At 36.2% G+C, this 26,484-nt stretch overlaps 1 protein-coding gene across 1 annotated transcript in view; it reads right to left on the bottom strand.

The window, feature by feature from the left end:
* The window catches only part of LOC113062077 (potassium voltage-gated channel subfamily KQT member 4-like), a 31,553-nt gene extending 5,718 nt beyond the window's left edge, over positions 1-25,835 (bottom strand). The window contains exons 1-9 of the mRNA XM_026231630.1: positions 25,534-25,835; positions 9,840-9,930; positions 7,711-7,837; positions 6,458-6,633; positions 6,124-6,249; positions 5,420-5,530; positions 5,236-5,331; positions 5,005-5,093; positions 3,891-4,016 (exon numbers count right to left, since the gene is read on the bottom strand). Of these exons, the coding sequence (XP_026087415.1) occupies positions 3,891-4,016; positions 5,005-5,093; positions 5,236-5,331; positions 5,420-5,530; positions 6,124-6,249; positions 6,458-6,633; positions 7,711-7,837; positions 9,840-9,930; positions 25,534-25,835 (1,244 nt within the window). The remainder of the gene's footprint in view (positions 1-3,890; positions 4,017-5,004; positions 5,094-5,235; positions 5,332-5,419; positions 5,531-6,123; positions 6,250-6,457; positions 6,634-7,710; positions 7,838-9,839; positions 9,931-25,533) is intronic.
* Positions 25,836-26,484: the final 649 nt, after the last annotated feature.

Here is a 26,484-nt window from a genome sequence, read left to right as displayed (position 1 = left end):
TTAATTACTCACTCTTGACAAATTGTTTGTCTTCGGAACACAGATTAAGATGTTTTGGATAAAATCTGAGAGCTTTCTAATGCAACAGGCACGTTCAAGGCCCAGAAAGATTATAAGGACATCATAAAAATAGCCCATGTGATGTATGTTTACATGAGTACCACGACGCATGCGAGTGGTGCAGCTGAAACAGGAGCTGGTGTTCTGATGTAGAACCCAGATGTGCCTTGTTTACAAGCAGAAGTTGAGCACTGTACATAAAACAGTTTTCGTAAACATGTCTGAAGATGACTTGCATGTTTTGCCCAGTCTATGCCAGAACATCAGCTCCTGCGTCAGCAGCATCACACGCATTCATCTTAGCACTCTTGTGAATGCGTGTCAAAGACTGACAAAAAAGAGAATAAATTGTTGAATAAAGTAATTATATTTGTTTTCTTTGTGCTCAAAAGGTATTCTCTTAGCTACATAAAATTACGGATGAACCACTGATGTCACATCCACTATTTTACAATGTCCTTCCTACCTTTCTGGGCCTTGAACGTGTCAGTTGCACTACATGTCAGAAAGCTCTCGGATTTCATCAGAAACATCTTAATTTGTGTGAAGATGAACAAAGGTCTTATGGGTTTGGAAAAACATGAGAGTGAGTAATTAATGACAGAGTTTTCATTTTTGGGTGAATTAACCTTTTAACCCCTGCATATTGTCATTCTAAACCCGCATTTAACGTTCCACACTTGAAATTTCGAAGCAGTGTCAGCACCTCTTTAACCCGTATGAAACCCTGCTCCGGAGCAGGCTTATCACCCTATTTACATTGTGGTGTTAAAGGTGTATGGTGTGAATCGTTTCTGTGTTCAAATGTTATGATGTTATCGCATTTCTCATGTTTACGTGCTTTGGGCAGTAACGAAAAACATTGCAGGTTGAATAAAAAGTTGTATGGGGAAAGTGTCAAATGGTGAAGAAATACCATGATGGAAAACACATGAATTTGGAGTGAACAAAAGACTATTCTATTCTTAGGCCAAAAGGTCCATTCAGAAAAATCCTTGATAGTAGTCTGCCTATTAAAAGTGCACAATTCCAGAGCAATTATGGAAACAGGTCACGTGCTGCGTTGATTTTATTCATGACAGTGACTCCGCAAATAAGAATGTTAAGCCCGGGTTTAGGAATGTACAATGTGAAACCTCCCAGGATTAATAGTTAACCCTAGATAAATTATCAGCAGTATGAAACGTAAAGCAACATAACCTAGGGTTTAGAATGATAGCTATTTAAAATATGAAAAGCCTTTAATTGAAATACTGTTTCAATCTCATACAAAGATGTCAAAAACATGCACACTGCATTTCCTTTGGCAAGAGCCAATTTTAGCAACCCACAAATCTACATAGATTACTTTTAGCATACAAACACATGCTTAAACATTAAAATATATTAAAATCTCAGTCTAAGCATGATTCATACATGCATACCTCTCCAACAAAATGTTTAACAGCTCTGACTCAAGAATTCTTGATATTAATGCATCAAAATGCTAAAACATGCCATTAGGTAAAAGTGACATGCATATCGAAATAAACCATGAAGAAACGTTATTCCGGTTTTTAGTTACACCCGACCACATGGTTTATCAATGCCCTGTGAGCACATGCAGGCCTCATCTGTGTGCACTCATCAGAGATGTACAGCACTCTGTTCTCTGATCAGCCTCTCACAGATTAAAGGTCAGATCACTGAGGTTAATGAGCTAGTGCAGCCTTTGTCTTTCACAGTTTGTGAGGAATGTAATTTAGTCATGATGACTATGAATGTCTCTTCTTCACACAAGGCATTACGAATCTCCTTGAATGGGTCGAGCTGCACTGGATCAGTAAGACTCAGAGTGTTTCAGGCATCAGGGGAGGGACGGATCGTGCCCAGTGTGCACAGGCACATCTCACATGGATACCTCTGCTTACTGCCAGTATGAATCCGGAAGAAACCCCTCTTTTTAGATACGAGCTGACTGAAGAGACACACAAGGCACAGGGAGGGATTTGTGAGGGGTTGTGAGGGGTTAGTCAGCTGTGCTAGGACACACGCATTACACTTGTTTTTAGTGTGCATTTGCAAGAGATTACGGGCAAACATTTAAATTTCATATGCAAGTAGTATGTAATACAACCCAATCATATGATGCTCTTATAAGTGGATATGCATTATTTTCTCTCTGTTAGTGTAGCTCAAGATAATAACTTTAATTTTAAATGAAAAGGTTATCTGGAAATGCAAATTTATTTCTAATAATTTAAAACTAGCATGACTTTCTTTCTTCTGTGGAACAAATAGGAGATGTTTCTGAAAAATGTGCTGGCTGTTTTTCTCAATGAAAGCCAATGTGGACTGGGGAGCTCTAAAAATGACAAAACACATAATTAAAAAAATAGCTTAAAAGTAATATGCAGACATCTACGCTATTTCAAACCATAATATACAGCGTTGTGAGGAAAGGGTCAATATTTAAGCCACCACCTAAATATTTCTTTCCATCATTGCCTTCAAATCTCAAGACTTGTATTTTAGTCTCTTTCAAAATTATAAAATATTTTGTACAGCTTCAGAAAACTTGGAATATAGGACAAAGGTTTTATGAACCACTGTTGTAGTGCTTTCACTTTTTCTTTACAGCTCCAGAACCTATTTACACTTATTGTAAACAATTCTTAATATCCCTTTCTGTGTTCCACAGCTGAAAATAACACAGGTTTGGAGCACCTTTAAGCTCACTTTTAGTTGTGGACAATAACGTGCACTTTAAAACAAAGTGTAACTTAGTAATAAGTGGAGAAATAAGCGTTTCTGGAGAAATGCTTGGTGAGCTCGCACACACATATTCAGAAATCAGGATCAGCACATGCAGCCTTTCAGCACTTTTCTTTTTCCACTGAAATGACCCAGGATAATTTGAAAGGTGCACAACATTTGGAATTTATAGGGGTGAAAGGTAATTTAGGAATTTTAAGGTGAGGCAGGCAGGGATGGGGGGGCATGCAGATACTGGCATGTGAGGTTATTCAATTAGATTTCAATGCATCTGAATGCAGCCGGAGCATTGTTGCATCTAAGACACGGTTCAGTTTTATCATCATCACTCTAAACAAAAAGCAGCTCAAACGGTAAACACAGTACGGCCAACGACACTTCCCATCGGGCAAAATACAGTCTACCACAAACCTGCATGGAGTGTCTGTCCTCCTGAAAATGTGAATGGATGGAGTGATGGCAGAGAGATGAGAAGGAGAGGAGGAGAATGGAGAGGTTGAACGAAGGGGTATGAAGATGGGTTTTGTGAGACACACTGAAAGGTCAAAGGGTAAAGAAATAATGCTCTCACACAAATGTGTTCAGGCATTAACACACACACACACACACACACAAAAGGCCATTGTGTCAAAGACCAGCATCAGATATGCAATCAATTATGGATATTTTCAATTAGTATATATAACAACTAAATAGCAACCTTTTACCAAAAACACAAAAAAATTCAAATCTATCTACCATAAACTGTATCAAAGAGTACAACTTCATCACATATCTGATAAATCTTTCAATGTCCCGGTATAGATGTGTATTAGTATCAGCACAAAAAAACAAGACAAGCGAACACAGAAAGGCATGCAGAAAACACAAACAAGTAACACAACTGCAGCTGCATTAACTGCAGCTTACTGGAGTGTCAGGTGTTAAACTTCCTGTAAACAACCTGCATATTGATGAATAACCTGAGACTTTACTACTCTACAGTATGCTAGTATGTGAATGTAACTGTATTACTGTAATTTGCAGGGAAGAGTTAGTGTCCTCTAGGAAGAGATTTAAACTGGACAGTGTCGTACCTGTCCCCGGACAGGTAGGGGGAGCTATACGGCCGGAGCCCCGACAGCAGGGTGTGGTAGGAGTTGTGAAGAACCTTCTTGGTGCTACGCTGCCGTTGGAGGTGACTGAACAGTAATGTCAGTTCTCTGACCCACAAGCAAAAATAAAAAATAATAAAACATGATAAAGAAACAAAACAAACCAAAGCAAAATAGAAACCTAACAAACAAAAAAACTAAAAACAAAATGGCAAATGAATCATCAAAATACCTTTAAAAAGACAGGGACAACTTCATTTATAAAACATCTGGGTTAAACAGAAATACAAACGTCCCTGTCATTTTAAATGAATGATAATTAGTCAGATTAATTCATCCAAAGAAGAATGCATGTGGGATGAATATTATTAAGGGAAAAATAGAAATATATTCTGAAAAATCAAAAATGTTGAACACTGGGATGCTTATATTGAATACCAATTATCGAGCCAAAAACAATTGTAAAATTGTAAAGAAATTTTAATTTTTGTTTGTCAGTTTCAAAAATATTTTACATAGGATCTTTATACACCGCAAAATTACTTCCTATTGTTCAATTAGTGTTATGTCTATAAATATGTATAAATCCTTAAAACAAATAATTTTTTTGAGTTTTCAGAGAAAGTATAAAGTGCTGGTTAAAATTTCTATTTCTCCACATTCTTCATCCCACATTAACTGGGACAAAAAATGAAATCTCACATAACTCATGAAAACATGTCTTGCTTTCAGTACATGCAAAAATTAATGTTGCAGATGAATAAATCAAAACGATAAAAGGAACTTCAAAACTATCAATTAAACCATGATTTCAGGGTCAAAGTACCACTTTTATTTAAAGTGAAAGGGATTTTATAACAACACTGTACATCTACAGGGATGATTAACTGAATGTGTGTTTACCACAAATAAAATATTGTTTTCTCAGAAACTCTATTATAGCTCAGTTTGACTAATGCTATTTGGGATATTTTGAACCCCTTCATTTTGAAATCATGTCCTCGAAATGGCAAAGCCACCTGTCAGTCATATCAGTTACACACAAGGCCAGTTCAACTTGCACGGCACAGAAAAGCATCTCACAGCTCATTCTTACCTGAAGGACGGCAGCATACTGTCATAGAAATACCAGGTGGCTGTGAGATATGAGTGCTGAGCATCTGTAGAGTAGAGACGCCATGCAGCCTGTGGAGACAACACGACACAGTGTGGCACAAGATGACACACGCAGACGTACATGTACACAACATACTGTACACACATTTGGATGTGGAAAGAGAAATTATGATTTTATTTGCAGCAGATGTGATGCTGACTAAGCAGTTACCTGCATGAGGTTGGCAGCGGGTGTCCTCCTCTTCTCAAAGTGTTTCTGCCGGTGCTGCTCCTGCACTTTGAGAGCAAAACCTGAGCCCAGGATGCCCTAACAGAAAGGTAAGAGACCATTAGATGGTTTGGGATCAGTGACAAAAAGAAATGTCACTGGCCTTAAAATCGATGGCTGTACTTACAGCTGGCAGGGCAAAGAAGGATACTCCTAGCAGAGCAAAACAAGCCGCTAAAAGCCGACCTTGCCAGGTACGCGGTGTCTTGTCTCCGTATCCGATCGTAGTGAGGGTGATCTGAATTAAAACAGTGGAGGTGTAAATAACAACATGCTTTTCCTACCTAATTTTTAAATCACAAAACATGTTTATGGTTAACCAGTCTGCTCAGTGAAATGCATGGCAAGGTCAGGAAAATCATCATCAAAATCAACAACAAAAAGACAATTCAATTGCTCTTTTGTTTAAAAAAGGGTTACAGCTCAAGGCAGTGGCAGAAATGAAAAACTAAAATGAAAACTAAATGAAAATATTTTCATCATCTGAAATAAACCTAAAAGGAATCAAAATAATAATAAATAATAAATCCTTTACAGCCTGCATGGATTAAACATAAAAATGCTAAAAACTGAAACAACAACGACAAACACTAAAATAAAAATAATAATAATAATTAAAAACGTAGGCATGATCCTTTTAAAAATCTTTCCAACTCAGCAGATTCAGGTTATTATTCAGCAATCAGTCTACCGGAGGCAGAATTATAATCCCAGTTAAAAATAAAAATAAATAGCCGTAACATCAATTCCCACAAAGCTATTCTGAGCCAGGGAACCGACTGAAAGAACAGCGGCGACACGGTCATTAGTTCAGTCGAAGGCAATACTTACTGTTCCCCACCAGAGGGAGTCAGCATAAGTGGAAAATTCTTGGTTATCCTCCTTCTCAGCCAAATAGACCAAGAACGAGGCAAAGATCAGCACCAGGAAGCCAATGTACCAGGCTGTGATCAGCTCCTGAGAGAGAAAGGAAAGTTTAGGGACAATGGGAAGCTATGAAAAGAGCATCCCAGAAGATTTTAAAACACTTTAATTTAAATAAGCAAATCAGTTAAATGTATGGAAAACATAGATTGTATTATATATGTATAAGTTTTAAAAAGTTAAAAACATGGTTTAAACAAATGTTGCAGTGTCAAAATACTGAAGCCATATGTGCTGTCACCTTGCTGTGAGCGTACACCACAGAGCCCAGTAGCTTCCAGGTTCCTCCCCGGCGGTCCATGCGCACCATGCGTAAGATCTGCAGAAACCGCATGCTGCGCAGAGCAGATGTGGCGAAGATATTTCCCTGTGTGCCCGCTGCTATCACTGCCAGTGATGCCACCAAGACAATGAAGTCTGCAAGATGAGAAAAACATAGATGACAAGAACAGAAAACAGAAGGAAAGAAACAAAACAAAAATAGGATATTTAAATGCATATATTTAAAGAAATATAAAAAAAACTATTTATTCCACTAATATGGGGCAAACACAATCAGGTTTTGAGAGGGCACCAGTTGAAATAAATAAAGACATCTATTGGTGTCATTTATGTTTATTGCGCAATGGGCTGAAATCTCAACCTATTGTACTGATATCTATACACACTACTGTTCAAAAGTGTGGGGTCACTAATATATTTCTTCCTTTAAAGAAATTACCTTTTATTCAGCAAGGATGCATTAAATTGATCAAAAGTGATAGTTAAGTCATTTACAATGTTACAAAAGATTTCTGCTTTATAAAAAAATGCTGTTCTTTTTGAATTATCAAATTATCCTGAAAAAAAAAATATTATAGTTTCCACAAAAATATTAAGCAGCTCAGTTGTTGTTAACATTGATAGTAACCAGAAATGTTTCTTGAGCACCAGATCATTATATCAGAATGATTTCTGAAGGATCATGTGTCTGGAAGACTCGAGTAATGATTGCTGAATATTCAGCTTTGTCATCACTGGAGTAAATTACATTACAAAATACTTAAATAAATATTTCTACAGTTTTACTGTACTTTAGCTAGCATGAAAGAATTTTTTCAACATATATGATAAAATCTTACCTACCCTAAACTTTTGAACAGTAGTGAACGTTTGTTATGTATGTATGTATGTATATATATATATATATATATATATATATATATATATATATATATATATATATGTGTGTGTGTGTGTGTGTGTGTGTGTGTGTGTGTGTGTGTGTGTGTGTGTGTGTGTGTGTGTGTGTGTGTGTGTGTGTGTGTGATATATATATATATATATATATATATATATATATATATATATATATATATATATATATATATATATATATATATTGGACAAACTAAAATTGTAAATGTTTTTTTCTGCCAAAGATATTAATACAAACAACTTTAGATTCCCTTCACTTTAAACAGACATGGTGCTTTTGATCTCAGACTTTTTTACCTATGACACAGAAGGGCTTTCTGGCGAACCGTAGCCGACCCTGCCATCCTCTGTACCGGCAGCAGCATCCGGCCGCCCAGATCCTCACAAAGTACTCCAGCCCAAAAACCACGATCATCACAAACTCCTGCAAGTCAAACAACATGAAATCAAAATCATTCCTCTTAATAATGCCTACCTGACAGTAATGACTAATGCACTAGACTAGTCAAATACCAGTTCCTAAAAAAAAAAAAAAAAATACATTTGGAGATTATTCATTCAGTCTTCATTTACGCTAAATCATATGACCGCTTTTCTTCCTGGCCTTCACTAAATGCTTGTATTGATTATAGATCTTGTAGTGGCACCCGGGTTCTCCATGTGAACATTACAGACTGAGTGTCCATTCAATACCAGAACTTGCATGATAAACAACATAACCCTTTCCTGAAGGAGACCATTAAATGGAAAAAAATTGGGAGAGAAAGTCAGTGTATGAGAGAAAGCACTTCATACTGAAAGAGTGATTATAGAATTACAGCTAAGATTATTGGATGGAGTCGGCTACTTCTTGCATACTCGACAAACACCTGAATCCTCCCGTGTGCTTACACTGCCATTTCCCAGAGCAAAGATCCCAGCGGAAAACAAAATGCACACTTAACGCAGCCACAGGGAGACATGAGACAGTACAAGAATGCTTACCGTGTGCCAATCAGATGAGAAATGAATCCGGCCTGAGATACTGCTAAAACGCTAATGAAAATAAGGCCTAATAATTTTCTAAATGTGTGCAAATGCCCCCCGAATGTGTTATAATGAAGTGGGACACAGAACATTGATAATAGTTTATCATACTAAATAAAGTTTGCAATCCCTTCAGACGGCACACAGATCATGCTTTAGCAAAAAACCTTATGATAAATTAATAATATTTTGAAGTCACAGAACTTTCTACTCCATATTTAGAAGTCTATGCTTACAAAGGATTACAGAACAATACCGGCTGGATTAATTAGATAAACTTCTTAGTAACACAATAGACAGCAAAAAAGGCTTGCATACACGGCACATTTGATCCATTATGCTGGCAAACAGAAAAAAACACCCAGTTCATCTTTTTTAAAGACACACCTCCAAAAACACCTCAAAAAAGATATATAGACTGTGATTGGAGTGAAAGCCCTGTGCGATTAATTATTTAGATGATATGCTATTATGAATGTATTTAGAGATGGCACGGACAATGCGGATGCTGTTTAGTGAAGGTACTCAGATCAGACAATCTGTGGCAGCCAACTTTGAATTTTCTTTAAACTACATTTTTGGATGTAAAACACAGGAAGGAAGTCAGACCATTTGCTCTACAGGTAAGAGAAAGTTAGTGGATTCATTTAAATGCAATTCAATAGATATGCATACTGTGGATACTGAAATGTATACTGTGTCAGACTTAAAGCCGTCTGGCGATGAGGGATGAGGTTGAATCAATCAACAATTGAGGAAAACAAGAAACAGTACTTTTCCACAGAACTTTTTTTTTTCTTCCATAAAATGGAATTACTAGAGTCAACTATTTGGTTACCCACATTCTTCCAAAAAATTATTTTGTGCTCAGCACAAACGAAAGAAATTCATCATACAGGAGAAAGATTCGGCATGACATGAGGGTGAGTAAATAAAGACACATTTTGTCTGTGGGCGAACTATGCACTTTTCAGTTCATTTCATTATTTAAATATAGTAAAATATGTTAAATGGATCTGAGAATACTACACTTTTATTGGTAGCTGATAGCATTATCAAATTAGCCAAAATATTTAATAAATAAACTTGCAAAGTGGCTGCATCTGGTCCTGCTGGTAGCTGTTGGAATTACATCATTTATGTGTTAAAAAAGCTCTTTTCTCCATTAATGGCCATTCGAAAGTGTGCATTCTGAAAAACTACTCAGCATATAAACTGGTAGATGTTTTGCCAGTGTCAGATGTTTTTGTGGAAGTCTTTAAAACTTGAAACGGGCTTCAATTTGATGTCGGGAAGCTGCTAGTGAAGGGTTTTGTTCTTGTGGTGCCATTAGTCGAGAAACATTGTTATGATATAATTTTCCTGTTTAAGGTATAGTTTGTGTCATTTTAACCCCTTACCAGGATGAAGAGCGCCTCGTTGGCAAATTTATGATGGTCTGGAATGGTGGAGAAAACAGAAAGCACCAGACAGCTGAACACTAGAAGAAAACTGAAACACAAACAGACACACACAAACAAACTAACAGATCAAAATACAATACAAAACTAGGGTCGGCTGAATTTGTTTTATCAAGTAATAGTTTATCATGTAAAACACAGTTAAATTAATGTAGATTTTACAATTATTATTTGATTATTATTTTTAAATCTATACCTTGATACCTCAGTAAAAATTGCAAATGAATAAATCAACAAACGAAAAGACAAATATCACAGCAACACAGCAATGACTGACCAAAAACTCAAAAACAAACATGTGTTCTACACGTACTGATGAATATTGCCTCTGGTGGACGGAGAAACTCGCCATGGCACTGACACCCAATAAACCAAGCTGGCACTCAGCTCATACACACAGATGCTCTTAATCACTGCTGTCACAGACCCTGCGCGGAAAGCCCAGTTTGCCCACTCAAAATGGAGTGGATAAAAGCAGAGATTACTGCCCCACTTCCTGCCATTTCTCAGGAGAACTCAGACTCTTTGAGAAAAGGGGCCCTTTTACAAGATCTAGTGCTCCCGGATGACTCCAGGTGCTCCCAGCTGAAACGTTGCAAAATAAAAGCTGGATTTGCCCCATGGTTCTCAGAGCAGTTCTTGTGCGATCAGCTCCATGTAAGCAGCTGCTGCTGGGGATCACACCAAACCCGACACATGTGGCTCACTCGCTCACACGTCCCTGTGTTACTGCTCACTCATACCCGCTGCCTTACTTCTCAGCTTTGCAATTTAACTGCACGAGGACAGAATGAATTTGTTCAGCTGTGCTCTTGGGTGTAAAGTGATGGTTAGGAGCAACAGCGTCTTGGTTATGAGGTAATGCAAGATGATTCAAACAGTCACAACAATAGGACCTTGTTGCTTAATGAAGCCCATAAGGACATTAGAAATACAACTCCTGTGTTTTTTTTCCAATCAATTACTGATAGAAATGGTAAAATGCTAATAGCACTAACTCTCAGGAATGAAGAGTGTTACAAGACTGGCATCTTAACTGGCGGCTGTATACTGATTCACTTAGAAAAGAGGAAAAAGATAAAGATAGGTAGACAGCCAGTCAATGTCTTGAACAAAATACAGTACTGTTATATGATCATGAGCTGACAGATAATAATACACTTTCTAAAGTTTACCATGTGTACCATCCCAAAGAATGACTCAAATTGGCAACCTGTAATGCCTTCCTGTGTTGAATGGAAAAAGCTGCTGAAAACAAATAAATTTTTCAAATCATAGGTGAGTGGGAACTAATACAAGGATATAAGTGCTCATTTAATGGACTTGGTTTCTGGAGGCATTTTCCAAAGTTTTAAGTTTAAACAATTTCTGAAAGGCAGAATTTCGGCTGTTTACAGTTCAGAGTGCAAAAAAATAACTATGACTTTAAGTAAACACAATCAACAATTTAAAAATATTTTATATTTAGACATTAGTATCTTTATGAGTATATATATATATATATATATATATATATATACACACACACACACACACACACACACACATAGGCTAGATTAAGATATTGATGGCTCTAATAAATAATAATGCATAAACGACATTTTTTATTTAATACTTATTTAATACTTTTTCCCTGAAATGTTTTTGCTGAGTGTGACTCATTACTGCCAATCTAATGTACTGTAGGTAAATGATCTCTCATAAAACAACAGACTGGCACTTAAAGCCAAGGCCCAGTTTCCCAGTCCTGAATCATCAACAATCTTACTGCATAGTCTGAGGAAGAAAATGCCAAGAAACTGCTTAGCTGCCCCCAATAGGTTTCCTTCAAAAAACGATGAACGCAGTAAAAAAAGGATACATTAGAGCATGCAAAGATCATGTGCGGCTAGCATTTCAGCTGAGAAGCAAGTTTTAAACCAAACCTTCAAGCCCAAAGTCAATCAGCCAAAAGCCGAAATCAAATCCTCAAATCAGCAGAAATGAGGTGAAAACAATACAGTGCCACGTGTGTTTGCATTTCCTGGTAAGCACATGGTTTACTGTAAATCATGTCGAAACCATTCTCTGATGGAATGTCTGTACTGACAATTAGTCCTGGTTGAATTTTACACTGAAATAAAAAGAGAAAAAAAGTAGTGAAATACGTTTAACTCAGAAATTTCTGTTAAATTTCACAGGTTATTACAAAACTGCAAAATACACATTTAACTAAACATGAAATTCTGGAGTATGGAAAGACTGAAATAGCATTTCTTGTAAACGTTGTGGCACTATTGTGAATGCCACAAGGAAGAAAAGAAATTGTTGAACGAAGTCATTATTTTTGTTTTCTTTGCGCACACAAGAAGTATTCTCGTAGCTTTATAAAATTACGGTTGAACCACTGATTTCACATGGACTTTTTTTAACAATGTCCTTACTACCTTTCTGGGCCTTGAACGTTTCAGTTGTGCTAATGAAGGTTCAGAAAGCTCTCGGATTTCATCAAAAATATCTTAACTTGAGTTCCGAACAAAGGTCTCATGGGTTTGAAATGGTTTATGAAATAATCCATGCAATAATGCAGCATGACACGTGAAATATTCTGCAATGGACCCTGCTGTGGCTCTCATTAGACTAAATCTTAGGCTAAATTCATTACTTGGACTGTTAATATGCCATAAAAGCCACGGTGAGATGAAAGCATGAGGACATAGATATGGGCCATGTGGGTAAACAGAGGGGATGATGAATAGTGAGGGCTTTACACATTGCTGAGCTGGACTCTGTAGACTGTACACCACAAAACATCTGCACATAACGCCAGAGTCTCTGACCCTAATTCAATCAGGGCAGGCTGATGGACCACGTATCAGTTACACACAGAGAGAGATAAACATTAGAAGAAGGATATAGAAAAAGTGGAAGGGGTCATGTGATTCACCTATGATATCTTAATGACAATATGTATATAGAATAATATGTAGATGGGTTAAAAAGCTAAACAAACAATATATCAAATCAGAGGAAGAAGAGAACAAGATTGTACCTCTAAGCAGAGGACAAAGATGGCAGCAGTGGAAAGCTCTATATATATCCACGTGCCTTGAATTGTGACAGCCTGCAAATTTGTCCAGTACACACAACCACATTGTTAACGCTGCGAGGTGTCTGTGGGGAATATAAGAAAAGGAAAGAAAGGCTGAAGAAGCAAAAAAATATGAATGCCTTGATACTGTACAATGCTTTATATAGTGCAATAACGTATGTATGATAACGTGAACAAAAGAAAAAAAAACTCTGAACATCTGTCCAAGTCACTTTTAAAAAAGATGACCTCAAGCAAATACTGATGAAATACCAACAATCTCCTTGAATATTTTAGTCATTCTGGCTAACCTGGTAATGTGAAATGAAAAATTAATGGTATCAAAATAATGGTATTACTGCAAAAACGTGTGGGTTATGGGGGCGCCTTCACATTTCAAGAATTGAAAATTCTAAATACACCTGTTCTAATGAGGGGCAACCTCTTGCTGAAGCATAAATAAAACACAAGACACAGGTTTGGCAACACAAGCTCTGCTAGGAAATACTGTAAAACCAAACAATCCATCCATTACGCAAATCTGTTATCCCCAGTCTAGAGAGCTGCCTGGTAAGTTCATAATAATTCATTTAATTGTAAAGTGTGATTGGAAGTCAGTGTTTAATACTGTACACAGTTGTGAAAGATGCCAAAAAGAAGAAGCAGAAATAGACAACACAAGAGCTGGAAGTAAAGCGCTTCCATAGCTGGAACTGGTCTGGAAAGCATAAATCCTTAATGTAAGCTAAATAGGGTTAACACTGATACCTATCATACAAACAGAAATACTATCAGAGAAGCAATAGTTCAACCAAAAATTAATTAATTGTCCTTATTTACTCACACTCATGTCATTCCAACACTGTAACATTTTATCAGAGGAACACAAAAGTACATTTTGTTTGGAATCATTACCACACAATCTAAGTTCATTGTGACCGTGGTCAAATCCACATGAACGAACTAAAAAAAATATGACAGCTTTCTATGGAAGCCTTTTTCTGGAATAAAATGTATATAAAGAAAAAAAGAAAGATAATTGTGACTTTTTGTCTCACACTTTGGGCTTTGTTTCTTACAAATCTAAGAAATAAAGAATTTCAAGATATAAACACAGAATTCTGACTTTTTTCTCGCCATTCCTAGCAACTCTGACAGAATTAACTCTGAATTCTGAGTTTACATATCACAATTCTGTAAATACAATAAATATAGAAAATATAGAAAAAATCATAAAGAATCACCATAAAATATATATTAATTCAATATTTAATAAGAAAACATTTTAAATATTAATATTAATAAAAAAGCAAACCAATTCCATATTTATTTTGAGAAAATATATATTTTTTACTGAAATGTTCCCAACACAACATTAACACAAATATACACAAACTTACACAGTCGCAAAAAGATTTGAAGCATTGTTTTCAAAACACACACACACACACACAAATGCACACTTGCACTCCTTCATGCGCACAGTTCATTGCCCAGATTTCCAGTATTTATGTGCTGACATTTCACCGCTCAATGCACTGCTAACGTCACTCCAAAAAGCCCAAACCCTTGCAAAATATAATGCCTTTATTTACACATGAGGTGAAGAGAAGCCGGTGCACGAGGCCCACGGCTCTGTCAAAGAAGCTCTGATTTAATGCAGACTTGTTTCTAAATTTGAACCTATTTTTCTCCCTGTCATTACTGCAGCGCTGGGACAGCCACATGCTAATATTTCAGCAGCATGCACCTGCACATTTTTCTATTTTGTAGTTATTGATCAGATTGTAAGTCTCTGATCTAAACTACATATAAATATAGTGTGTCAAGCCAAGCTGAAGTCACATGACAGAACAGGTTACATGACTGTGCAACAATGAATTTAAAACTGATCAAAATAAATAGCTCTCACACAGTATACTTCAATCATATATTCATTACGCTTCAAAATGGGTGCTTTCAGATTCAAACAATGATTGATAAGTAAAAAATATACTCTAAGTTACTTTTATTTAATCGCATTGGACTCACCTGCAGCCATGCTCACACATGAGAAGAGTCTTTACAGAAATACTATAAAGATTAAAAAATGAGTCAGACAATGACTTCTATTTTACACTCATGAGAAGTGGTTTGATTTAAATATGAAATTAAATTTGATTTAAAACATACTAATCACACCTCTTGACTTAACAACTGACAATGACGTAAAAAAAAACTGAATTATATATTATTTATAAATGTAAAATTATTGCAGAACTACGCTCTGTGGTACAACCAAACATTTTCACCTTTTTTCTGAGCATTTATTAATTTCTCTAATCCACTTTGTGTGGATAAGAACCAACAATCTTTCTTTTGATTAAGAGTAACACTTTCAGCATGGAGCATGGATAACTGTTTAATAGGTGCATGGTCAAGCCGAGGTCATTGTTCGGTTAGAGAAGTGAAACTGCAACTGAATTGTCAGAAAGTGACAGAACTGTTCTTTTAGAGGGAATTTCCTTTAGTGGATTATGAGATTAACAGGAACTGGCCAGTGGATTGAACAACAACAAAAGAAAGAAGTTTGACTTGTGACTGACTGGATTAAGATGTTTAAGAATTCAAGGGTGTGAGAAAAAGGAAAAGGTTACACATCTTTGGTGGCCAGCGGCAAAGCTTTTATGTGGCAGGTAATAACTTCTACCCTATGATGCATGAATTGATTAAATTAAACTGTTAAAAATTAAATGTTTCTCTTTACTTCAAAACTAAAATATTTCTCAGAATGATGAATTTTTAGATGGTTACATTAAATTGATCAAAAGTGACAGCAAAAATGTTATACTGACATTTGAAATGTTGAAAATGATTTCTATCAATAATCTATCTTAAAAAAAAAAAAGATAAAAAAAAACGTTGAGCACCAAACAGCATACTAGAATGATTTCTGAAGGATCATGGGACACTGAAGACTGGAGTAATGATGCTGAAAATTCAGCTTTGCATCACAGGAATGAAATTAAATTTTAAAATATATTCAAATTGAAAACCAATGCATTTACATGAAAAAAATATATTCACAATATGACAATATTTAAAAAAATTTTTTTTAAATAAACAATAAAATGGTGAGCATAGGTGACTCTTGACTGGTAGTCTGTCTCTTTAAAAAGGCACAACAATATAAAACATATAGAATTAGAGGTAAAGATCAAATGTGTTTTGTATGTAACATCACACCCTGCATATTTAAAACAGCTTTTAAGGATCTGTTTTAGAAGCTTAAACGTTCAGTAAAAAACGGTATCGATTACTTAGAACAATTCCTTTTGGATGAATATACATGAATTTATTTGGTAAATGTATTACCATAGTATTTTGCGTATGTCTTCTTTGTAAAAAAAATAAAAATCTACTTCAAGTGAGTGTATAAATTTTTACACACACACACAGACACGTTCGTTTTTGTGAAAAGTGGGGACATCCCATAGGCGTAATGGTTTTTATACTGTACAAACAGTATATTCTATGGCCCTACACCAACCCTACACCTAACCCTCACAGGAAACTTTGTGCATTTTTACTTTCTCAAAAAAAAAAAAAAAAAACTCTGAACCATAACCTGGTGGTAATGTTCTTTTGAAGACAGCCTTATTAACAGACAAGTGATGGGAGCATCTGGCAGCAAAGAAGAGACGTTTATTGAGAGCCACAAATGTTATCTCACCATTACGCTTATCATTCAAAGTACTATTACAAGATCAGCGGGCCACCATCTTTGACCAAGACTTCAAACATGGACCTTCTGGCTCATCTAAACAACTGCTGTGGCACGCAAGAGTGTAATCAAAGGTTCAGCACCCTGTCAACGCTGCTGAAACTGACACAAAACACAGTACAGAGACTCCACCGCTGCTGTCTCATCACTACCTGGAATTTCTGATACAGTTACTTTACACAGCAAACACATTAGATACATGACATTCCCTCACCTAACCTAACCGAGATGTCAGAACAAAGCAATATATAACAAATGCAGATATGCAGATAATGATGCTACTACACTACAATAAGACTACTACACTGAACAATAAGAGACACAGCCAGAAACACCAAGATCATCTGTGAATTCTTCTCATTCATCACATGAAATCTCTCGCAGGAAACAGAGCCAAGACCATCCAGGCCAGCAGATGCTAGGAAGCGTTTGTAGTCTCAGACAGAAAAGCATGCACAGTATCACACATACACAGATAAACACACAAGCATACTGTACACACACCTACTTGGATCTGTCAGGCCTAATAAATAGCTTGCAAAAACGTTACATCATTGTTACGTATCCATGTACACACTCAGTGCAGCTATATACATAACTAACAACTCAAGAGAAAACACATGAACAATATTCCAAAATATAAACTTGCAGAAATGTGGTTATTAGTTCACTATATGTTCATTCACAACAGATACATGAACACCAAACCACTTTGTGAGAGTGATCAAAATGCTAGTTCGTATAAATACCTCGCTATATTATGAATTTGTTTTAGTCCTGTTACTATGGTGAGGTTTCCTGAGATGTTTATAGAACCTGCCATTATAAATAAAAGGGCCTTACAACACTTAAGGGGACTTACACAAGACATCAGCTGCGGAGGTGGAAGTGGAGAGGGTAGCTCTCTGTCGAAGACGTTCATGGGGTTCCTTAAAAATAAATTTCTAACCATTCTATGCAAATTAAATACACAGTATAAGAGTGATAATGATGTAACAACACCACAGAATCTAGCAATTAATCAAGAATCAAAAGTGTACACTTGGCCAATATTTCAATCATGTCAGAAGTCTGATTATACATGTATGTTTTCTCCACCAACAGTTCTCCAAAATTGGGGCATGATGTCACACAGAAGTGTTTTCAAAGAATTTGGTGGCAAGTGGTTATGGTTCACATGTGCACATACACATGCAAACAAGTACACAAACATGCACATACACAGATGAAAAATTTAACTGAGTGCACTCGATAAACAGCATTTCATACAACTGAGTGTGACTTTCAGAATTATAAGGTAACCATTAAAAATACACATGCAAAACCTTGTACCCCTGTGACGAACCCTCTTAGCTTAAAATAACCGTTTTTAACTTTTAGTTTGGATGGCGAACAGAAACATGAATAATTTATGATGCCAGTGCAAACGAGGAGTGGCTAACCTTATTTTAACCCCAAATAAATTCAGGACCACAACACAAACCCCTCAACAATGACAACATCAAACAACTGAGATTCACTGTTAAGGTGTTTACGAAAGCAGGATCAAATGCTAGAAACGTCCCTCAGCTACTTACAAAAGACAATGTTCTAAAGGCTGAAGCATTTGAAGCATCCCTATCATGCCCAGATCTCTGGTGATGATCTTTGATGTCTGGGCTTGTAAAAACCACCTGAGTGCAGTAAGATGGTTACATCCACTTAAAATAAGCTTCGGTCAAAAGCTTGAACCAGAACTGACTCTGAGTCTAGCCTGGCAAAAATAACATGACATAAACAGAGATTACAGCAGATTAAAGGGGGTATCGACACTGGTGCAGATCACGTTACTCGCTATGACCGTTATGCACTTTCGGGCCTTTGGTCTTCGTGCTCTCTTGCTGCTTTCAAACATTGGTCACAGTCTAATCTTTATGGGAAGGGTATGTTGTGACGCACAGATTCAGATGGATACCATATTACTGAATCACTGTGATTTTCTGGAAAAATATAATAATAACAAAGTGCAGAACACACACAGTGTTAACCCGGAGTCAGCATTTGTAAATCAAAGTGCGAACACTAGACTATCAGCTGGAGAACAGTCCAAGCTCCTGTTCGTCATTATCCTGGAAACTTAAAACCTGCTGCGCCTCATCCTGGGAGAGACAGGCCGTCCCGTGGGAAACATTTTTGCCCCGAAAGGAGAAATGAATACACCACATCAGGACTTCTTCTCCAGGACTATGTCAGAAGGACGAACCACCACACTTTTACTGCAATATCTCTTGCAGTGATTTAACTTTATTTGAATCTTCTATATAATTTTAAAAATGCACGTATTAAAATTTGGTGTATCACAATCAGTTATACATGACAAGATACATGAGAAACAATGATGGTTCCTTGCTCTTATATTTGAATAGGCAGAAACTTGATTGAGATTTGACAACTGCAGTAGAGAAAATAATCAGTGAATAATAACTTACATAGCTTTGCATGAGAAAATGAAATGAAGTTATATGTTGTAAATGTTTAATGGTGTCCCCCCCCACACTTTTTTTTGTAATGGACACAAGCAGAATGAAAAAAAAGAGAAAGATCATGTGACACTAAAGACTGAAGTAATGTAATCACCTTTAGAAAAGAACGGTATGTTGATAGCTGCCATAGCATGGATACAAAAAATTAAAAAAAACATCTCTCTCCACACGTACTTAATATTAGCACTGAATAACCTTCCCATGGTATAAATTTATCAGAAACCTGAGTAAAGCTGGTAGTGCCAGCTGGACGCTCGGCCATGTACAGAATGTGACAGGGTATTGAATTAGACAACAGTTTAGTGTCACCAGGCACTGCCACAAATGTCATGAGGGACTGTGTGAAATCTAGGGATGCAACATTCATTGAAGGAGGCCAGGGGAAAAAATCTGAACAAAACTCCCCATGCATGTTTGGTCTTGACCGGAAATGCCTTTCTCTCACATTTTCTGAATGTATATTGGTCTACAGTGGTCCCACCACCCAAACATCTAAAGGCTGTGAGAGTGATTCCTGCATAATCACCACCTCTGTTTGCTTAATCACCCCCCCACACCTTTTTCTTCTTGGAAAATATTATGAGAAAAAAGAACATCATTCAGTTGCCTCTTGAAGTAGTTCCTGTGTGGATGAGACATAATGAAGTCACTCAAAGCCTTAATAAACAATGTGAACTAATGCAGATAAAGACCGCATTCCATACCTCATTTAACTCAATCTGCTGCGCAAGACAAAAAAAAAATAAAGAAAAAATAAAAACAGCACCACTGTAAAACAGGACTCCACCTTGTGAGAGACTTTAAGATAATGTTTTTTGAAAACATCAAACCAAACCAAACCTTAAGAAACAATTAAACAAAACATGACAAAAAATAAATAAAAATAAAAATAACAAAAAAGTAGATGAAATATAAAAAAATTTAACAAAACAGTAGAAAGAAACCAAAACAAACAATTAAACTGGATGAAACATGACAAAAATAAATAATAAAAAAAACTTACTGAATGAAACTAAAACAATTAAAAAACAAATAAAATAAATTTCAACACCAACAAAAAACATCAAACAAACAATACCAAAACATAGCGAACAAACAAATTAGGCATTACAAAACACTACAGAAAAACTAGCAAATTTGCTTCAAAACAAAACAGATGCATGTCTATGTTTGATCCTGAAAGGAACGGACTATCCTATTAAGTGAAGCCAAAGACCTGAGGCCACAGTCCACTCACAAGTACTTAACAATCAATCCTAAATGTGCCCTCAACTAGCACTTAGCAGATAGACTCAAAAGGCATTTCCTCTTCTTCCACCTAATTCACCGTATGCCCATTGGTCAAATGTGGTGGATAGCCACTGCAATGGAGTAATATGGGCATGAGGGGGAGTGCCGTATCTTGAGCGGAAATTAAAGGTGGTGTGAGAAAAAGAGATAATACACTGCTGAAGGGTATAATGGAATGAAGAGTGATAGCTAAATAAATATTGGGTGTTTTTAATGGGGCAGAATTTACACACTCCATTGGAGCTAACCAGTAAAACAGGCTAATGAGAAACAAGCAACACTGCAGTCATGAGCAGGATAAATGAATATGCTGAGCAGAAAGTTATATTCAATAAACAAATTTGGCACTGTGATGGATCACCACATGATTTTTAATATAAATACAGGTCCTTATGCAACACCTGCATTCACTGTAATAGCTTAAATAGCTTCCATTCTGGATTTATGAGAAAATTTTCATTCATTTCCTGATTTGTGTAAAGGAACTGTACTATGAAAGTTGCATCCTTCTCATTCCTTCATCTATAAATAATATGAATTTACAAATATAATCTCATAAGGCCATGTTATAAAAGTCTGAAATATGATTGGCATTTATCTGATGAGAAATGGTGAGGAAAAAAAATTATATATAGAAAACTTTTTTTAAAAAATTATCAAAGTTGGGTATGGCAGGTAAATGAAACCAAAAACTAAATAAAATAGAAATAGAAAAAAAAGAGAAAAAAATCTAAACAAAAACAAAATAAAATAAAAAATATATCAAAACAAAATCCAAAACAAAAAAAGAAAAGAAAAACACTGAAAAACTCAATATCAAGGCAACCCAAAGCTGGAATTCAAGGCATCACTCAACACACTTAATATATAACCTACACTATAATAACCACCCTGCTTACTGGAAAAGTGTCTGCCATTATTATGTTTAAAAGCCTACTAAAGCATGTGTATTAAATTATTGCCTTGTCATCAGAGGTGGACAGAACAAACTATCTGTGGTTTGTCTGGGGCCTAGAAAAATCTTTTTGCTGCAAAAATCTGGCATCCTTAATGCTGCTTATCCTAAAAATCTTGGTGGCCCCTCTGGTCAGCAGCTAAACTTCACAAGGTCAAAGCCACCACAGAAGAAAAACCAATGACCTTCCTTGGAGAGGAGGGTCGCATCCCCGTTGGATTTATGATCGCTGCGTAATTTCTTTAAAAGCACAAAAATGCATTATTGAACAGCGTAACAGCACTACAAGTACAAAGACATTTCTTACACAAGCAAATCCAGCATGCAAGGATACATGTTTGTGCAGGGAGCACAATTTTTATTTTATATTTATTTACTCAAACTCAAGTGTACAGCACTTTGAGGGACCGAGCAGCAGAGCAGCACCAGTTCTGGACAAGCTGTTATTTCTGGCTGACTACTTAAAGTAAAAAAAATGGGTAAAACTGCAAAACATACTGAATCCTAAGGAAGAAGAGAAAAAAATGCAGGCCTTTTCACTTTTCCCTCTGGTTCTCTCACTTCCATATTTCCCTTCTCTTTAGGCTACGTTCATTTCTTTTGTGTTAGACCAGCCAATACCATTGCATTTTTATTATATTAAGCAGCAAAGCTGTTTCTATTAATCCAAAAGAAAAAAACGAAAGCAAGAAAAAGTCATCCATAAGTAGGGAAGTCATTTAACAAAATGAGAGCTCAATTATTGTTTAGTTTGTAGGGTGGGCTTGAAGCGTGACTCGGGGGCTGTTGAAGGGATGAAGATGTTTTCCACTGTAATCACTGCTGTTCATCTCTTCAGTTTGAGACTGTTTAACAACTCCTGGTACCGTTGCCCACATTTACAGTACAAGAACCTTTGTTAACTCTGAAAGCTCTTGTGTTTGCGAAGGGCCTGTTGAAAACAGCATGTGATTTTCTATATGCGGTGCTATGGAAAACGGATGCAACCAAAGGTCAGCTTCAGCTACCTAACCTCAAGCTGCATCCTAGGCATCTGCTCATGTACATTACATATGTTCAACTTTGACCCCCATATATAACATACGTCACGTCAACAATCCAAAAGCTGTCCTAGCAATAGCTCAGTCACATCTGAAGGAATTGTGTCAGGAACTGCAGCAGGTGTCCTTTCAGTCTGATTCGTGTTTAATGGCTCCATTTTCAGCCAAAATGCATTTTCACAGATGTCATTTGTGCTTTCAATTCAGTTGAGTCCAAATTTTGACCAACTCAAAATTTGACCAACATTTTTATCACTACCTAGCATTTAATTTATAATGTATGTTAAAAATCATCTGTCTAATCTGTCAACTGATGGATTTAAGAGAGAAAAAAGTGTTAAGCAGCTCTTCACAACAGTTGTGCCAAAGCAAGGTACCATGAGATCCTATTTGCTGAAGTACCACTACTAGCAATAAACTTGAATTTGTCATAGGAATATATAGACAGTAAATAATCACTAGGACATCAAGTCACATTGTTACCCATTTGCTAGTTTTTCTCGGATGCCATATAAGAGTAAACTCAGATGCTAATGCCATACAGTACACTGACAAAATGTATATCATCCAAATGCCACATGCCCAGGCGCTAACAGAAACAGAGAATTAGACACTGGGTGTCTGAAACTTGAGAGGCATAACCTTGACACGTCAGGTACTGTTAATAACTCTTCACTGTATTTCATTCATTGGACAGAGAGCTATAGTATTATTATAAGAATGCTCATCTACATTTTTAGGTTGACACCTTATACAAAGTAAATACCCACTTTTTAGAGTACTGTTTAACGTATAAAGCCAGTTTTAATAAAATAATTGTGATTAATCCCATGATTTAATTTCCTAACAAAGATCATGAACAGGTAAAAATGTAAAATCTGGTCTTTACCTTATATATATTAAAATGACCTTACATATATATATATATATATATATATATATATATATATATATATATATATATATATATATATATATATACACATACACACACACACACACACACACACACACACACACACACACACACACACACACACACACACACACACACACACACACACACACACACACACACACATATATATATATATATATATATATATATATATATATATATGGGCTCTGTGCATTTAGTAAGTGTGAGTGTATGGGTGAGAGAGAGAAAGAGTGATAGAGAGAGAGAGGAAGAGAGAGTGCTCAACATAGATGGTGTAAACAAACAGAGGCAGTGGCTTAGAGACCGCTATACTTGTTTAAATTACACTGGGGTGAAACACACCAGAACAGACCCCTTCTCTTCATGGACAAAGGGGAAGGTCTTTTAGCAAGCAGGTTGACCAAAAGTGACTATACATATTTAAAGGCTATGATAATAGGTATAAAGGTAATTACTTCATGTAAAATTTACAGAAACAGCTGGTGAGCTAGATTTAGTATGGAAACTTTAGTGACGTTCTGGCAATATCCATTTTTATTGTATTAGACAAGTCAGCCTTATAAGTAGGATAATATACAATCAGACAACATCAAACCTATTGACGTCAAACAAATGTATTCTTAAGATTAAAATATATATATATTTATATTATTTATTCTTAAAAAAAAAAAGATGTTCTGAAAAAAATATTTGAGAGCATTTTATGAACTGCACCAATAATTTTTTTCTAATCCCAGGCCCTGGTCTTGTTTTAGGAAAATCACATTCTGTCTGGCTCCATCCTGATATCCAACGCCCACTTCCCACGTTCTAATCACGGTGGATGAAATCAAGTCCCAACTCCCAACTCCCTGCATTTTTTCTTATTGAGTATCCTGTTTTACTTGGAAATTCATCATGTTACAGTAGTAAAAGTGAAAAAATATCAGCAAAACATGCTTACTTTAAATAGCAAAAAATACAAATATTTGTTAAAATTATCAAAATATATATATTTAAATCAAACTTGAATCATTTACCCTGAAGCTGTGCGATTACAAGCTATTTTGGAATTTGCAAAGCACTCATTAGGATATCAGTGAATTCATTCTGTGTTGTGCTTTAGAGTGAGGAAGATGAATGTATGAGGGACTCTGATGAGCTCCCTTCTGCTCTCAGACTGTAAGAGAATAGAGGTGATGACTGCACTTTAATGGCTCACTATGGTTTTAATACTCATTAAGAGGTTAAAACCACATGGTGTAGCATCCATAAAGGGCCTTCTTAAAATAAACCACATTATAAGAAAGAAATGCATCGGATTCTTAATATAATAAAAAATAAGACATCATAAACCTGCCTCTTTTGCACAGGGCTTAAACTACTGTCATTGTCACAGACATCCATAAACGACCTCTGACATGCGCGCCTGCGGGGAACAACTTCTGACCAGTCAAATACTATGATTTAGTTGATTATAGTATAGGGACTATTTAGGACTCTCAACCAAAGAGAAGTGGGCTAATAACTAACTTTGAATAAACAAATGTCAAAGTTAGCCTGGTGGAGCACTTGCTTTACATCTCTTACTAAATACTCTGCCCTTTTAGTTGGCAACACAACAAGCAACAATGAATAAACCATTTAATAATGTGCTGTATTAGAGCATCCCGAGGCATTTTACGATTTCAACCAAGTTATACAACGCATCTGTAAATGCCAAACGGCTCTCTCCCATCAAGCAAACCTGATTTGTTGAAAGAATGCAGCATGGGAATTTAATCCAATTGCAAGAGATGAAAATCAATCTTGGCGGATGCTGAAATGATATGGACTACTGGAAGGGTCACCTAATAGGAAAATATCTCAACTCAGCTTGTTCAGAATTAGAGACTGTCACTGATTCCAGGTGAGCGCATGGCAGGTGGGCCATTTGTGTGTGCAAATTACATTGCAGTCATTAACTGTTTCTCTGAGGTAATTTATCAACATGCTTCTTGCTTAGCTTAAGACTTTGTAAAACAAAAACTGAATGCATAACAAAGAAGTGCGTCTCATAATTATGGGTGACTTACATGAAGGCATGATAGATAAATGCCCATCCTCTGGGTCTCTCGAGCACATTGTACAGGTAGTTCTGTAACTTTCTGTAGCTTTTGCTGGAGGCAGAAGGGGTCGCCCTTGGGCCCGGTGGCACTGGCAGCGGTGTGCCCAGTAAGCCGGTGCGGTGAGATGGGTGTCCGCGCTCCGGGCTCGACGGCTCGCTTCTTTCAGTGTGAACAGCTCCGAGAGCCACAAACTCAACCCGCCTGTCATCATTGGGTGCAGGGGGGGCCAGCATCCTAATGCCTCCATTATTTGAAGGGCTACCCAACATTTTTGTGCTTACACACGCAAACTAGTGCACCATATACAGCAGAGATTGACCGATATTATTTGTTTTTTCCTAATGACCGATAACAATTATTTGTATTTGTTTAAATGTCCTATAGCTGATACGCACAACTGTTTGTTTTTTAAATTCTGATTTCTAACACAATGATAGCAAAATAGTTATCAACTACAATAAAAACACAACAGTATTATTAATAATATAATTAATATTGACGCATGATTAATAATAATTCATGGTGTGATTTTGTATTATTATTAATAATAATACATTTCCTTAAGCAGTTTGGTTGCAAAGATAACCATTAAAATTTAAATTCGAATCTAATCTTGACAAACAAAATATATTGACACTCCACTTATGAAAGAACATCTGTTACATACAAAGTTGAATAATTTCTGCAAATAACCATAAAAATGAATGCTTATTTTAGAGTACTACTAGAATTTATCGGTGGGCTCGATGTTAATAAACCGATAACTGATCAATTAGGAAACTGTGAATACCGGTTAAAAATGATCTTTAATATACACTAAAACTTACTCTAAATAATCACTTCCAATCAAAAAATATTTTTTTAATCAACAAAATAATAAAATAACGTATTAGGACATTTAACTTAATTACTAATTAA

The sequence above is a fragment of the Carassius auratus genome, chromosome 44 (assembly GCF_003368295.1).
Source record: "Carassius auratus strain Wakin chromosome 44, ASM336829v1, whole genome shotgun sequence".
Taxonomy (NCBI): domain Eukaryota; kingdom Metazoa; phylum Chordata; class Actinopteri; order Cypriniformes; family Cyprinidae; genus Carassius; species Carassius auratus.
The sequence above is the reverse complement of the archived record's forward strand: the minus strand, read 5'-3'. Positions and strand labels throughout refer to the sequence as shown.